Raw genomic sequence first — 15,791 nt, 5'->3', positions numbered from 1 at the left:
ATTCTTTCTCTGCCTCATAAAATTGGGATCTCCAATCACGTGTCTGTCATGAACAAATGCAACATATACCATTGCAAGAAAAGAAATGGATGAAATGAAACCCTATTTTAATCTCATACATAAATCACTTTTTCTTTGGATAAACACACACTTTATTTAGTTTCAATTGTCCCTCCTCTCCTTCAAACCTCACTTTTATCCTTTGACCCCTCACAACCCAAACCTATTGGGTTCATTTTCAAATTTACTTCTTCCAAAAAATCATTGGGTTTCTCACCATTTTTTCTTAGAAGAAAATTAAAAGAAAATGGCATTCACGGGGACTTTGGATAAATGCAAGGCTTGTGATAAGACTGTTTATTTTGTTGATTTGTTGTCTGCTGATGGAGTCACTTATCATAAATCATGCTTCAAATGTACCCATTGCAAAGGCACTCTTGTGGTAGGTTTTCAATTTGTTCATCCGTTCTAATGTGACATTTACTGAATAGAAAGAAAGAGACTCTACCTTATCATATATCGATCCAGTCTTTTATTTTTAATGTTTTATTGATTTAAATACCTTTTATTATCAAATCAACTTGGAATTTTTAAACAAAGTTGTCAACCAATTGAAATGATTTATTTGGGATTTGCAAAATACACAATTATTTTAGTTTTATGTGGAGTGTTTTCTTTTCTTGGTATTTATGTGAAGAATCAGATTATTTAAAGATGAATCATGACATTTGCTTGACAGATGAGTAACTACTCCTCCATGGATGGAATCCTCTACTGCAAACCTCATTTTGAACAACTTTACAAGGAGTCTGGCAACTTCAGCAAGAACTTTCAGACATGTAAGAAACTTTTCACTATACACACACACACACACACACACACACAGAGATTGAGTTTCTTTAGGTTTTATAATTTAACTTATTCAACTTGGCTAACTGGTACTTGTTTTTTATGAACAATTTAGCTGTGAGGCCTGACAGGGAAATTATGCTGGTATGTTCATATTCCTAAATTTCTGCATTCTTAGTGTGCATTTGGATGTCATTAGAAAGTACTATTGTATCCAATTTCTTTAATTTCTCAACCATTTAACTTGATTTATCATAAAGCCAATTTTAGGATTTCTTAAGATGGGCATAAATCTAATTGTTTGATGTGTCATTTGTTTATGACATATATATTTTGCTCTCAAATGATGAGCACTTAAGCAGTTAACATGATTTTTTTTAATATTAGAAGGATGTCTAAAAATAATCCTTACTTCTTTCTTTCAATATATATTTTTTCCCACTCCATTGATTAATGATAAAAATATGAATACAGAATAGGACCCCAAGCAAACTCTCTTCCATGTTCTCTGGAACCGTAGACAAATGCTCTGCATGTGACAAAACAGTATATCCATTGGAGAAGGTTCGTAATTCCATAGCTCACATTCTATACATACATACATACATACATACATATATATAGCTTAACACACACATATATACATGTATGTCCATAAACAGATATCTATGGAGGGAGAATCATACCACAAGTTGTGCTTCAAGTGTGCTCATGGAGGGTGTCCCCTTACACATTCATCTTATGCTGCTCTTGATGGAATTCTCTACTGCAGACATCATTTTGCTCAGCTTTTCATGGAGAAGGGGGAATTAAGCCATGTCCTCAAGGCTGCCACACACAGAAAAAGTGGCGTTGTGCGTGTCGATCCCGTACCAGAAGCAGAAGCAGAGTCCAAAGAGGACGAGCCTAAATTGGACTCTGACCAGACACAAGAGTAGCAAATCCTAAATGTATGAACCCTTCATACATATACAAGTTTCCAAAAATTTTCAGTCCTCAGCAGACCCTCTATACTGTAATTTAATTCCGAGTGTTCAAATTATATTTTCAGTTTGTAAGCAAATTCAAAAAGTTATGTATCTTATTTATACAAATACATGGGACAATATATAATTCTTTTTGATATTCTTGCTCAAGCTTAATGCAGTCACAGGTAATAGTTTTAATCATGCATGATTGTTCTGCACAGTTGTTTTTCACCTTTTTTAATAGTTTTGAGCTGAAGAGCACTCAATAATTTTACTGCATACAAGGAATATGAGTTACTAAACATGCAGCTACAACATCATATCTTGATCATTTAGCCAAGATGGTTGAAGCAATTTATTATACACACACTCCTTTATATGTATCATCTATATATTATTCTATATAAACATACATATATTCACCATATCAATATATTATTCAATGATGTTTCCACCTTCTCAATATTTTCACTATATAGTTTTATGGAGATCACAACACCATAGCTGATTATAAACTTATTTGGCCAACACTATTTTTGTGATTTCTTGTCAAACATGCATGTATTGCTACATTCCTAAAACATTCTAAATATGGTTCCAATCAAACCTGAGGCAGCAAAAAAGTATCTCCTAGATATCACATCGACAGTCAATGCATTATCATCTGCAATATTTCTGTCAAGACGAAAAGTTTTCAGAAATAAGGGTTTTATCAAACTTTTCCGTAATTAAATTACTTTTTTCTAATATTTTCTTCAGACCATTTTATCCATCAGACGGTCGGCGGGGCTAATTAATTGTGATGCAACAGCAGAATGACATTCCATCATCCAACTGAGATTTATAATGGTCGTTAGATCTGCCTAAGCACAAACCTGCATATTTCCTAGATTTTGTTTTGCTACCAGATAACTCTTATTAAGATATAATGAGATATGATTGCAGAAACAACAGAGATGAAAAACATATACAGGGTCCAAAAGAATAAAAAACTTGTATAACAATAGGTGCAAATATGAAACCAACTTTTAAACGCATCTGAGAGGGGATGTGAAACAATTGGTGAATCATTGAAAACATAAAAATGAATGTAAATATAAAGTCAATACAGATTTAAGCAGATAATTCTGCTGCTCATTTATTCTCTCCATGCATAAATTATAAACGAAATACAATTGAAAACATCAATAAACTCAGAGGCCTTCAACTTGCTTCCCCAAGAAGAGACTAGTACACTGCTCTACCGTATCCTCAGGGCTGGTAACTGAGAAGAAAATAAATAAGCAGTTCAACTACCATTTTACAGAAGTCACATTTTCAATTTTAATTATCACGAGGAAAAAAAAAAAAAAAAAAAAAACACCCTAAACAGAGTCGATTCATTTTTCTTCATGTACACCATTTCAAGATAAGCAAAAACATTTCCATTAAGCTATCTATCATTTGTTGGTGATGGATTCAATTTGTTTGCAACCATCCCATTCTTAGCATTCTAACAGATATATACACACACACACACACACACACATATACGCCTACGGTTGCAACTGAAAACAAAATGAATTGACTTAGTTCTGTGCTTTCTTTTTGGTGACTTCATTTTAACAGATAGATTTGGGCTTCTCGATGCTACCAGAAATAGAAATGGAATGATTTGCTCACCCTACATGTTCAATCAATTATTGAATAAGCTGATATTTAGAGCTAACCTGTGTGACCTACGGTTCGCTCAGATTCATAAATCTCGAAGTCATTTCCTCCCTGCTCAAACAAAACAACCATGCCTTTACTTTTAGTCCCCCCAAAAGAGAAAGATTAGTGAAGAGAGAAAAAACTAACATGATGTAATAATGGTACACGGAACACCCAACAGAACATCACATTACGAAGCCAATAAAGCTTCAGAATAAACAATTGGTATTGTGGAGACAAATGTCTACCTTGTAAGTTTTATCTCCAAAGAAGTGGATTTCGTGACAATCGTCAAGGTATCTCAAGCAATAAGTCTTGTCCCAACCTTGAGGAAAAACCTGTCATAGGCATTGTGACCCAAAATAAATTCAATCGCAGTACTCCCAACATTTAATTTCACCAACTTAAGAATAATTAAATCATCAATAAAGATCAATATAACTTACGTCAAAGCTTATTTGCCCCCCAATGGAAAATGTGAGATTAAAGTGTGCAAATTTCTCACGAAGCACAGATACCATTTTTGGGCGTATGTTGTGTATCTGAAAATAATTCCAAAATGCAATTTATAAAGGGTCACTAGTCATATAAAATGTAAAATACTCAAGCAATGAATTTTTGCCAGAAAGAACCTTCATTTTATACCTTATCATACTTTTCAAACTCGTCTCGTTCTTCCTGACTGCAGTTTCGCCCAATTGGTGATATATTGAGCATCCCACTTCGGAACTCTATAAAGGTCCCCCTGGAGGACAAAACAGAAAGAGGGTCTAAAAATTAGATCATCCCACTTTGGAACTTTATAAATGTTCCCCTCGAGGAAATAACAGAAAGAGGGTCTAAAAATTAGCACAAGTGAAGACCTGCTATTCAGGCATTGCTTCATTACCTTTTTATTGGGATATCTAGGTCAGCAATGTAATGTAGTGTAAAATTGATAAATTCCTGCACCATCAGTTGCAATTTTATCACAAAGAAATACCAATTAATGTTGTCATAACAATAATTGTTTTGAATGTTCGGTGTTCAAGGCTATCATCTATGTACAACCACAAAACCTATACTCCATAAATTGATCACAGAGATTGATGTCATCAGCCATATTAGGTGTCCTGATACTTTGATTCATTTGGCTTCTTTGGAGTTGCTTACAAAGAGAGAGAAGTGTGTTATGGTCTTACCTTGAGCTTTTCTTCCCCAAGAGATGACTTCAAGCTCTACACAGACGAAATCGATTGAGGGAGTCATTGTCAATAAAGAGAGAGTAAAAAATTAACATAAACTGACAACGAATTCAATGCATTTTCTTATGGATTCAAAGCATTATCAAATTTAGGTTGAGTGATTAAGAATTTCAAGCTGTGCATGTACCATATCCAAAAAGTTACAACATTAAGGAAACTTAGGTTGAGTGCTTAAGAATTTACATACTCATAGCATTATCAAACTTAGGTTGAGTGCTTAAGAATTTCAAGCTGTGCATGTACCATATCCAAAAAGTTACAACATTAAGGAAAGTGATAGAATCCAGAGATTAAGTCATGAAATCCTTATATCAAAAGTTTTGAGTAACAGTTCTCCTATTACTATTTCATCTTTCTCCCAGTTGTAACTCATTTGGCACATTTCTTTTTGAAGTACCTCCAGAAAATTTATATCACCACATAGGAAAAATATTTTTGGTCCTTAAACAAACATATATTTTTGGCCTTCAAGATAGGTTTAAATTTTTCCATGTCCACTTCCATCACATATTTAACATAAATCCATGGAATATTATGCTGGTTTTATTTTTTTCTATCACACAGCGGGTCAGCATATAACCCCAAAAATCTATTTGACAGGCATCCTTCATAACGTGTTTGATGCTTTAGAGAGTTAACAAGAAAGTATAGTCTTGGTGCTACTTGTATAAAGTTTTCAATTATATATCAATTTCCCAGACATCAGTGTCCACCAGGGGAAGTGAGACTATGTATGCATAAAAAGTACCCTCTATTCTCGGATTCAACTAACAAGATTCTAATTTAAGCTTTAAACAATACCTGAGTCCCAATAAGCTTCCCATCCTTATGAGCCACAAGGCCATTCTCAGAAAATACATAATCATAGTCGTTAATAACTGCACATAATTCACGGGCAGTGGACTTCAGACAGTGAAGTAGAATATAAGCAGTGAGCCACAACATTAATTTTGAAAAAGAAAATGAAAAAGGGAAATTTAGATAATAATATTTGGGGAAACAGCTACAACGTTGTAGTGTTACGTGGAGGACTAAAAAAGACCATCTGGAGAAATGCAGAAGTTTAGCTTCTAAAAATGGCAGGTACTTCATTGCCAATTAATTACCATGACTCGTAGAATCATATGGGTCAAGATAAATGTGGCATGAAAATATAGATGGGCTGGTGCATCACTGCAGATTGTTCCTCTATATAGTTCTTCGCAAATGAAACTTTTATGTTTGGACGCCCTAGATAATAAAAAGGGAGATAAACATAAAGTTGAGACAACCAACATTTTTCTTTCAAGTTATTAGGAAAGAAATAAGGCTTACAAAATGGCTTCCTCTTGGCATGGTTTTATAAAGCTTATTTATTATTTCCCTTCAGTATCAGTAATTAATATTTATTTATCCATGCAACTCTATATATAAAAGCTGAGATGAAAAAAGGATATTTGCATTTATAAGTTAATGATACATATTTTAGTAAAATAAGCACAAAATTTTCAATAAAAAATCTATTCAATGAGGAATTTTATTTTTTTCTTTTTATAGTAGCATCTTCAAGTTACCAGAAAACTATTTTGCTTCAAGTTTAGCAATAGCTAATGTAAAATACCAGTTGTAGTGCCACTTCTATTCTAATTTCAACAGGAAATGTAGATGAAGGAAACAAATAGTACTGAACGAGTAAATTTTCAATGCCAGTATTGAAGAACAAACTACGCCTTATCAATATAAGAAGTCAGGTCAAATCTGAGCCCTCAAATGATACATCTTGATCTAGAACCACAACAAAACAAATGTAAAATTACAAAATTTCACATTTCTAGCCCCATATTGTTGATCTCTCTAACAATTATTATTATTATTTTTTGATAAGTAAGTCTCTCTAACGTGAGAAATTTTAGGTGCTAGTTGGAGAAAAAAACCTGTCTTTCCAAGCTGCTCTGAAATTTTAACAAGGTCAGATCCACCAACGACACCAACAGTAATAACCTGTAGGCAGACAAAGCCGTAAATCAAAAACAATTTTACAAAGTAATCATATTTTAAAAAAGATAAAAACTGCAAATGAAGAGATAGCTTATGGATTTTGTGCTCATAAGGGCTGTTTGCTGATTTTAGGTGGTGAAGAACATTAACCAAAATACCTTTCGGAGTTCCTTCATGAACTCTAGCATCTTCAGAGTAACCTCCTGGTAGCCATTTGAGGGCAAAACTGAGTAAATTATGATGGTACGATAAAAAAATATCAACGGGAAATACCATATCTGATGACTAATAGATCAATGCATATTGTAAACTTGACTGAACAAAGCATTTGTCTGACAATTCAACATTGTAAAAATGATAACTTTCTGCATCAAGAAAAGTGTCACATACCTTCCGTGGAGCTGTCAGAGTCCCATCAACATCAAACAAAGCAATTAAACCAGGCTTCCTTGCAGCCATCATAACTACAGTTCACTCACTGCCACAAATCATTCAAACTCAAAATCATACGTGAACACGTCTTAAAAACAATAAATTCAGTCAATTCAGGGAGTGTTTAAATTGAAATTTAATAGAGTATGCGAAATCCAATAACTGGCATTATAATCCAATAAAACCCAATCCAAGAATTGGCATTATAACCCGATAAAACCTACTATAATTCCCAGTTAGGAAACCAGTTTCTGACATCTCTATGAATTATGGGGAAAAAATTAATTGATCGAACTACTCAGCTTATCAACCTCGTGTTGCTGATTCAAATTGAATATCAAGTGACAACTTCCAAATCAAATAGCAAAGCAACTGAATTAAGCTCAAAGTATTTTCACACAAAATAGCATAAAAAGAAAAATTTCCCAAAGATTTTACATCAAAGATCAATAATTATCAAAGCAACCAAAAAACCAATTCACCAAAAGAGTATTGAAACAAAGAAAGCAATCAACTTAAAACGAATAAAGCAATCAATTATAGAAATTTGAAAGCATTGAAAACCAATTGAGAAACAGAAATATATACTGCGAATTACGGATAATGATGGGAAAGTGATTAGAAACAACAAATTTTTAACTCACCTTAATGAAGAAATGAGAAATTGGGGAACAAATGTGGAATTAGATCTCTCTGATCTGAAACAGAGAGAAATTAGAGCAGATCTACAATGGAGGGAGTTTGGGGAGTTCATGGGAATTATATATATTGTTGAGGCTTAGCTTTGACTGACTGAGACTGTAGATCTACTCAAAGGCACTACTATTGGTCCGTGGTGGTGCTTCAACAACTACTTATAAAATCTGCCGATCACAGCCGACCACGTGTCATTCTTTTTTAATCATCATCTCCAAGATTAATTGGTTGGAATTAATAAGGAAAAAGAAACACAAACTGTTTCCTTTTTGGAAATTACCAACACGCAGTCGTTTAATCATCCATAATCATTGCTGAATTTCATAACCCTAATCCCTAATTTATTATTCAACAGACCCAACTCTTTCAAATTAAAAATCAAGATACGAGAGAGGTAGAAAGTGACGTAAGGAGGAGAGAGAGACCAAAATAGAGAGAGAGAGAGACCAAAATAGAGAGAGAGATGGATGGGCTTCATCTGGGTCTAACGACTCTAACCTATTCAAATTTAAATTGATATTGGGCCTTGGCCCAACATTGAGGTTGCTTTTTTATTTTTTCTTCCAACTTTAAACCATATTTCATGAGTCGCCAGTGCCATTTTCTTGGATGCATATATATATATATATATATATATATATATATATATATATATATTTGACCATTTCTTGGGTGCATTCAAAGGCGGATTTAGGGGTTTGATAAAAAAACATATATATTACTAGTATTAGTCCACCTAAAAAAATATTAGCACACTCTATTAATAATTCTTGAATCTGTATTGATGCATCACGAGTCACAAGAAAAAAAAATTAATAAATAAAAAAATATAAAAAAAATAAATTTATTAATATCAATTTACTTAAAAAAATATTAGCACATCTCATTAACAATTCTTAAGTCCGCTCTTGGTGCATAGGAGACATCAGAGTCAGTATAGATTAATGAAATAATTCTTTTATTTTTGTGAATCACACGCGCTGACGCATATTAAGAATGTGGGCATGAATATCGCATTTCATCAAACATGTACAAGCCTGTTAGTCATCAATCAAATTCATTTATAGTCCACAATATTCAGAGAGAGAAGAAATGAAGAATGTATCGATAGAATGACGTTATATAATGTAAATAAAAAATAAGTTGAGAAACACATTTGACTAAAAACCTCTTACCAAGTGACTTGAAAATTTAAAAGGACAATACTTTCTCACACAGCCCAGCCTCAAGCTTCTTCACTTGCAACTTCGCTCGCAGCTGTGGGTTGTGGAGATTGAAGTGTGTTAGTGTGTGCATATATATTGGCACAACACAACTAGATGAGTGGGGGGAAAAGCCAAAAGTTACTAGAACCCACATCTAAGCTTTGTGAAGCAGAGAGGAAATTTCCATGTATAGTAACGAAGTAGAGTAGGAAATTTCATCTATTTACCAATCACCTATAATTTACCATACCTATTTGACCAAGGAAATTTTCATGTATAATAACGAAGCAAAGTAGGGAATTTCATCCATTTACCAATCACCTATAACTCACGGTACCTACTTGACCAAGGAAATTTTCATGTATAGTAACGAAGCAGAGTAGGAAATTTCATCCATTTACCAATCACTATCACTTAGTGTACCTATGTAATAACCCGAATTTTTTATAATTTTAAATTTATATTTATTTCATAATTTTTAATTATTAGAGATTGATTATTTGATTAAAAATTTATTCAATTGGAGATTTTGGATTATTAATATTTTGTTTTTTAGTATTGATTTTAATAAAGAGGTGTGGTGGGGTGGTTATTTTGTTTTTTAGTATTGATTTTAATAAGGTAAATGTTGTGTATCAGAGCATCTCCAATGCTAAAACCTATTTTTACATACCAAATTTATATTTTGACAGGTGCTACGGTGCCAAAATGCTACATTTTAACAATTCTGCTCCAATGGTACATCTCACGCAAAATGTTATTTTTTAACACAACCACCATTCTTATTCAACTACCATTCTCACCATTCATATTTGCATCAGTAATATTTGTTGTCCAAAATATGGTCTAAGTATACCATATACTATAGTATTATTTATTTAAATATTATCTGTAAATATAAAATAATATAATGCTTATATATATAAATATTATAAAATAATAATCTATATATATAATTACTTATAATGTATAGTTTAATAAAATAAAATAAAAATTATAAATAAAGGAACCTGATTAAAAGTCGAGGCTAGAATTTGATTCTATATCCTTAAGACAGGTTCGCCCCGTTATGGTGCTTACGGACTCAGTGGCGTCTATCTCCCAGGATACAGCGACTTGTCTTCCTTCGGTAGTAGCACTGTAAACCAAAAGAATAGGCGAACCGGTTCGGTGTAGTACTCTCTGACTCGAACTCGGACTCGGAGTGACTGACTAAGGCTCGAACCCAAATACTAAGGCTCGAACCCACAGACTAAAGAGAGAAGGAAGAAGAAGAAAATTCAGAATAAGAGAAGAATTCTCTGAATTTGGTGTGATTTACAAATGATCCAAAGGGGGGTATTTATAGGTAGTAAGGTGCCTTTTCGGGTAGGTGCAACCATGGGTTATGATGGTTAGGAAAAAGGTGTAACCCTTTGAAAAAACTAAAAAGTGGTTTTTTTAATTTAAAAGGTGTAATCCATTAGAAAAATTTAAAAATGATTTTTTTTTTTTTTTTTTTTAATTTAAAAGGTGTAACCTTTTAGAAAAACTAAAAAATAGTTTTTTTAATTCAAAAAACCAACCACCCAAAAAACCCACCCAGTGAAACCCATTTAAATAAGCCCAACCCAAAAATAGGCCCAATCTAAAATTCCATTTAATAAAATGAATAATCCGGACTTTACAATTAGGCCCAAGCCTAAGCCCAAATCCAAGCCTAAGCTTGACTTATTTAAACTTCAATTGGTTTCAACATTTTTTCCATTTACGCTTTTCAAACACCTCACTTTGGATCTAATTTCTCATTCACCCAGAAACGGATTTGAGAAAGTAAATATACCGCGTTCATCTCTTTGCGGAGAGTAACGCGCTGGTCTATAGATCCACAAAAAATTCTTAGTGGAATCTATTCCCAATTTCATCCAAAGTTTTTGTTTTGTATACCCCGTTTCCAACAATCCCCCAATTTGCATCAGGATAGGTAGTTTTTGGCCTTGAACCTTCCCTAGTGTATTACTATCGGATTTACTGGCTAACCAGTGAACATGATGTCTTGAACTGTTTAGCCGTTGATGTAAACCAAGACAATAGCAAACACACAATTCCTTCTCGCACAAAGTCGGTTCTCACGGTTGTGTTCATACGGCCCTGAATAACTCCTGGTATTTCATGAGCGCTCTAGAAAACTTAGCCTTAGAAGTTCTCATAGAAGCGGCCCCACTTCTCATATAGGTTACTTCTTATTAAGAGTATTCTACAATAGCCCACTTGAATTTTCAAGATATAAGAGTCATTAAAAGCATAGCTTATCCTACTCATCGCTGTAGGTAGCACTGTCTCATCAGAGAAATGGGTAGAAGATTAATTCTTCCCAGTGCTTCTGGTGAGCCATTTAGAATTTCTGTTGTCCATTTGAACCTAGATCTTAGGATCTCCAGTCAACTAGGTTGGGTTTCTATTAAGATGACTCATTAGCTTTCAGCTTTAATCCCATTCCCCTTGATGAACTATACATTTGCTCTCTTATCAAACCTTTTGTAAACGGATCCGCTAAATTATCTTTTGACCTGATATAATCTATTGAGATTATCCCACTTGAGAGCAATTGTTTAACGGTATTATGTCATCGACGTATATATCGAGACTTACCGTTATACATATTACTTTGTGCCCTTCCAATTGCTGATTGACTATCACAATGTATACATATAACGGGTACAGGTTTAGGCCAATTTGGAATATCTTCTAAGAAATTACGAAGCCACTCAGCTTCTTCACCAGCTTTATTCAAAGCAATAAATTCAGATTCTATAGTGGATCTGGCAATACAAGTTTGTTTTGAAGATTTCCAAGATATGGCACCTCCTCCAATAGTAAAGACATAGCCACTTGTGGATTTAGATCCTTTGTATCTGATATCCAATTAGCATCACTGTATCCTTCAAGTACTGTTGGATATCTAGAATAATGTAATCCATAACTTATGGTATATCTTAAATACTTTAGAACCCTGATTATTGCAGTCCAATGGTTCTTTCTTGGGTTACTTGTATATCTATTCAATTTATTAACTGAGTATGCTATGTCTGGTCGTGTGTAATTCATCAAATACATTAAACTTCCTATAATGCGAGAATACTCAAGTTGTGATATGATAGAACCTGTATTTTTCGATATATAAAGATTTACATCAACAGGAGTCTTTACAAGACTACTATCTTCCTTATAAAACTTTTCTAATATTTTCTCAATATAGTGAGATTGAGATAATACTAGACCATCTGATGTTCTAGAAATCTTGATTCCTAGTATGACATCAGCTATGCCTAAATATTTCATATCAAAATTTTTGGTCAATATCTTTTTAGTAGTTTTGATTATAACATCATTACTACCCATTATTAGCATATCATCCACATATAGGCACACAATGACATATCTATTTTGAGTATTTTTCACATAAATACATTTATCACACTCATTAATTTTAAAACCATTTGACAACATCACTTTGTCAAATTTTTCATGCCATTGTTTAGGTGCTTGTTTCAATCTATATAAGGATTTTACAAGCTTGCACACCTTCTTTTCTTTTCCTGAAACTATAAAACCTTCAGGTTGTTCCATATAGATTTCCTCCTCTAATTCACCATTCAAAAAGGCTGTCTTAACATCCATTTGATGTATTTCTAAATTTTACAATGCTGCAATAGCTAGTAACAATCTAATGGATGTTATTCTTGTGACTGGTGAATATATATCAAAATAATCCAAGCCTTCCTTTTGCCTGTATCCCTTAGCAACAAGTCGGCCTTTATATTTATCAATTGAACCATTAGGCTTCATTTTCCTCTTGAAAATCCACTTATACCCTAAAAGTTTAGTACTAGGAGGAAGATCCACTAGCTCCCAAGTATGATTTTGCATGATGGATTCAATTTCACTATTTATGGCTTCTTTCCATAAAGGAGCTTCAGGAGAAGACATAGCTTCCTTATAACTTTGTGGCTCATTCTCCAATATATATGTCAGAAAATCAGGACCAAATGACTTAGACGTTCTACCTCTTTTGCTATGCTTAGGTTCTTCCTTATTTTCATCATATATAGACTCTTGGTCTATATTCTCTTGTATATTGCTATTAGCAATATCATGATTTCTTTTAAGAGGATTTATTTACAAGGAAATATATCCTCAAAAAAAACAAGCATTCCTTAACTCAATAATTGTATTGACATGAATGTCAGGAATGTCTGATTTATGCACAATGAAACGATATGCAGTACTATTCTGTGCATAGCTTATAAAAATACCATCAAAGGTTTTTGGTCCTTTCTTAACTTTCTTAGGAGTAGGAACCGCAACCTTAGCTAAACACCCCCACACATTTAAGAATTTATAGGAAGGTTTTTGACCTTCCCATAATTCATAAGGTGTCACATTTGTTTTCTTTTGAGGTATTTTGTTAAGAACATAATTAGCAGAGAGCAAAGCTTCCCCCCTACAAATTCTGGGTTAAACCAGAACTTATCAACATAGCATTTATCATTTATTTTAAGGTACGATTTTTGCGTTCAGTAACACCGTTCTGTTGTGGTGAATAAGGAGCGGTAGTTTGGTGAATAATACCATGTTCTGAGCAAATGTTAGTGAATGGTACTTCGTATTCACCACCTCTATCACTTCTAAACACCTTTATCTTTTTGCCAAGTTGATTCTCAACCTCATTCTTGTAATGTTTAAACATTTCCAAGGCTTCATCTTTACTTCTTAACAAATATACATAGCAGTATCTTGTGCAATCATCAATAAAAGTAATGAAATACTTTTTCCCACCTCTAGTTGGCACAGATTTAAAGTCACAGATATCACTGTGAATTAATGATAGAGGTTCAGTACTCCGCTTTATAGAGTGAAATGAGGTTCTAGTCAATTTTGCTTCTACACATGTTTGACATTTTTGATTTAAATCAATACTAAATTTAGGTAGAGACTCTATGTTAATTAATCTACGAATCGTATCATAATTAACATGTCCTAACCTACCATGCCACACATCAGATGATTCAATCATATAAGCACAAGAAACATTAGCTTTATTATTATTATTAATAGCTTTGGGTAGAACAGTCATTACATTGAACTTAAATAGTCCATTACTTAGATACCCTTTGCCACATACACCCCATTCTTAGTCAGCACAAACTTGTCAGATACAAATACTTCTTGCTTAGAAGTGACCCGGAGACCAAGTTATTCCTGATGTCTGGTACATGCAACACATTATTAAGAGTGAGTTCTTTCCATGAGGTCATTAGTAGCTTGATTTTTCCTTGTCCTTCAACCTTTGCAGTAGAAGAGTTCCCTATGTAGAGTTATTCTTCATTATTTATAGCTTCATAGGTAGTGAATATCTTCTTTTCAGAGCAAACATGACGAGTAGCTTCTGTGTCCACCCACCATTCTCTATTGTTGCTCACCAGGTTGATTTCAGAAATCACAGCTGAAGGATTTAGCTCTGACACATCAACTGTCAACTTATCTTCCTCAGCAATATGCACCTCAGTGGTCTTTTTCTTGGGGTTGTGTTGTGCTTTGCGGCTACGACAGTCTTTAGCTCGGTGTCCTAGCTTGCCGCATATGAAGCACTTCCCAGTGAACTTCTTGTAGTTTCCTTGGTTGGGACCAGCACTTCCCAGTGAACTTCTTGTAGTTTCCTTGGTTGGGACCTTCGCCAGAGTACTTCCTCTTCTTATTCTTCTGTCCAACTTCCATTACATTTGCCTTTAACACCATTGAAGAATTCCTGGCTTTCTTTTCAGATGAGTGGTTATCTTCTTCAATTCTTAGCCTGACAATCAGGTCTTCGAGCCCCATTTCCTTGCGCTTATGCTTTAAGTAATTTTTGAAATCTTTCCAAGTAGGTGGCAGCTTTTCACTCAATGTCATCATCTCAGCATGTATCTCATGTAGGATCAGCTGGAGCTCCTGCACTTGGCTCATGACTGTCTTGGAGTCTATAATTTTGAAGTCCAGATTTCGTCCGATCACGAACTTCTTCAAGCCAGCATCCTTTGTTTTATATTTTTTGTCTAGTGACTCCCAGAGCTCTTTAGCAGTATTTATTGGACTGTACATATTATATAAAGTGTTGTCCAATCCATTGAGGATGTAGTTCTTGCATAGAAAGTTTCCATACTTCCATGTATCAACAGCTCCTAGCTTGGTAATGTCAGTCTCACCCTCATCTAGCACTGGGGCAGTCTCAGTTAGATACTTGCTTAGATTCAGAGTTGTAAGGTAGACCATCATTTTTTGTTGCCACCTTTTAAACTCCGCCCCATTGAATTTTTCGGGCTTCTCCCCATGATTGACGGGAACATTAGGCATAGTTGTACTCATACTTGCCATTTGTCTGATTATATATTAAATATACAGACCACAGTCAAATTTACATAAATAAAATACAACAATATTTAAATAATTAAACTATAGTATAATATGAATCTGTCTTAAGATTGTTGTCCAAAATATGGTCTAAGTATACCATATACTATAGTATTATTTATTTAAACATTATCTGTAAATATAAAATAATATAATGCTTATATATATAAATATTATAAAATAATAATCTATATATATAATTACTTATAATGTATAGTTTAATAAAATAAAATAAAAATTATAAATAAAGGAACCTGATTAAAAGTCGAGGCTAGAATTTGATTCTATATCCTTAAGAC

General features: G+C 33.6%; 3 protein-coding genes across 5 annotated transcripts; 1 reads left to right on the top strand and 2 right to left on the bottom strand.

Annotated features, from left to right (window-relative positions):
- The first annotated feature begins 167 nt into the window (after positions 1 to 167).
- LOC132279650 (LIM domain-containing protein PLIM2b-like) lies at positions 168 to 1,944 on the top strand. Its single transcript, XM_059781677.1, has 5 exons — positions 168 to 442; positions 740 to 839; positions 965 to 993; positions 1,324 to 1,413; positions 1,512 to 1,944. The coding sequence occupies exons 1-5, from the start codon at positions 308 to 310 to the stop codon at positions 1,785 to 1,787; spliced, it is 630 nt and encodes a 209-aa protein (XP_059637660.1). The 5' UTR covers positions 168 to 307; the 3' UTR covers positions 1,788 to 1,944.
- Positions 1,945 to 2,868: 924 nt separating this feature from the next.
- On the bottom strand, positions 2,869 to 9,102 carry LOC132276629 (phosphomannomutase). Of its 3 annotated transcripts, none has more exons than XM_059778148.1 (12): positions 9,034 to 9,102; positions 7,121 to 7,208; positions 6,889 to 6,933; positions 6,667 to 6,733; positions 5,555 to 5,631; positions 4,691 to 4,726; positions 4,399 to 4,454; positions 4,155 to 4,254; positions 3,956 to 4,051; positions 3,758 to 3,847; positions 3,527 to 3,578; positions 2,869 to 3,081 (listed from the first exon to the last, which is right to left on the bottom strand). In XM_059778148.1, the coding sequence occupies exons 2-12, from the start codon at positions 7,190 to 7,192 to the stop codon at positions 3,011 to 3,013; spliced, it is 762 nt and encodes a 253-aa protein (XP_059634131.1). In that variant the 5' UTR covers positions 7,193 to 7,208; positions 9,034 to 9,102; the 3' UTR covers positions 2,869 to 3,010. The 3 variants fall into 3 exon arrangements, with proteins under 3 accessions (XP_059634131.1, XP_059634130.1, XP_059634132.1); XM_059778147.1 differs by lacking the exon at positions 9,034 to 9,102 and adding an exon at positions 7,807 to 7,965; XM_059778149.1 differs by lacking the exon at positions 9,034 to 9,102 and having other exon boundaries at positions 7,121 to 7,230.
- A 5,318-nt stretch (positions 9,103 to 14,420) lies between these two features.
- Positions 14,421 to 15,456, bottom strand: LOC132278315 (uncharacterized). Its single transcript, XM_059780110.1, has 2 exons — positions 15,040 to 15,456; positions 14,421 to 14,813 (listed from the first exon to the last, which is right to left on the bottom strand). Exons 1-2 carry the CDS (start codon positions 15,454 to 15,456, stop codon positions 14,421 to 14,423), a joined length of 810 nt encoding a protein of 269 aa, XP_059636093.1.
- Between the last annotated feature and the right edge of the window lie 335 nt (positions 15,457 to 15,791).

Source organism: Cornus florida, unplaced genomic scaffold, assembly GCF_030987335.1.
Source record: "Cornus florida cultivar Cherokee Brave unplaced genomic scaffold, ASM3098733v1 CherokeeBrave_3.0.0_Hap2_Chr10, whole genome shotgun sequence".
Classification (NCBI taxonomy): Eukaryota; Viridiplantae; Streptophyta; class Magnoliopsida; order Cornales; family Cornaceae; genus Cornus; species Cornus florida.
The sequence above is the reverse complement of the archived record's forward strand: the minus strand, read 5'-3'. Positions and strand labels throughout refer to the sequence as shown.

What these genes read in the sequence shown, in the direction of transcription:
- LOC132279650 (XM_059781677.1), top strand. Translation starts at nt 308, where the DNA reads ATGGCATTCACGGGGACTTTGGATAAATGCAAGGCTTGTGATAAGACT. An exon ending in ATTGCAAAGGCACTCTTGTG is followed by an intron (nt 443 to 739) that starts GTAGGTTTTCAA and finishes TTTGCTTGACAG; the next exon opens with ATGAGTAACTACTCCTCCAT. An exon ending in CAGTATATCCATTGGAGAAG is followed by an intron (nt 1,414 to 1,511) that starts GTTCGTAATTCC and finishes GTCCATAAACAG; the next exon opens with ATATCTATGGAGGGAGAATC.
- LOC132276629 (XM_059778148.1), bottom strand. Translation starts at nt 7,192, where the DNA reads ATGATGGCTGCAAGGAAGCCTGGTTTAATTGCTTTGTTTGATGTTGAT. An exon ending in GGAAGCTTATTGGGACTCAG is followed by an intron (nt 4,727 to 5,554) that starts GTATTGTTTAAA and finishes TCGTCTGTGTAG; the next exon opens with AGCTTGAAGTCATCTCTTGG. An exon ending in TTGGGGAAGAAAAGCTCAAG is followed by an intron (nt 4,455 to 4,690) that starts GTAAGACCATAA and finishes CTGATGGTGCAG; the next exon opens with GAATTTATCAATTTTACACT.
- LOC132278315 (XM_059780110.1), bottom strand. Translation starts at nt 15,456, where the DNA reads ATGGCAAGTATGAGTACAACTATGCCTAATGTTCCCGTCAATCATGGG. An exon ending in CCAAGACAGTCATGAGCCAA is followed by an intron (nt 14,814 to 15,039) that starts GTGCAGGAGCTC and finishes ATGTAATGGAAG; the next exon opens with TTGGACAGAAGAATAAGAAG.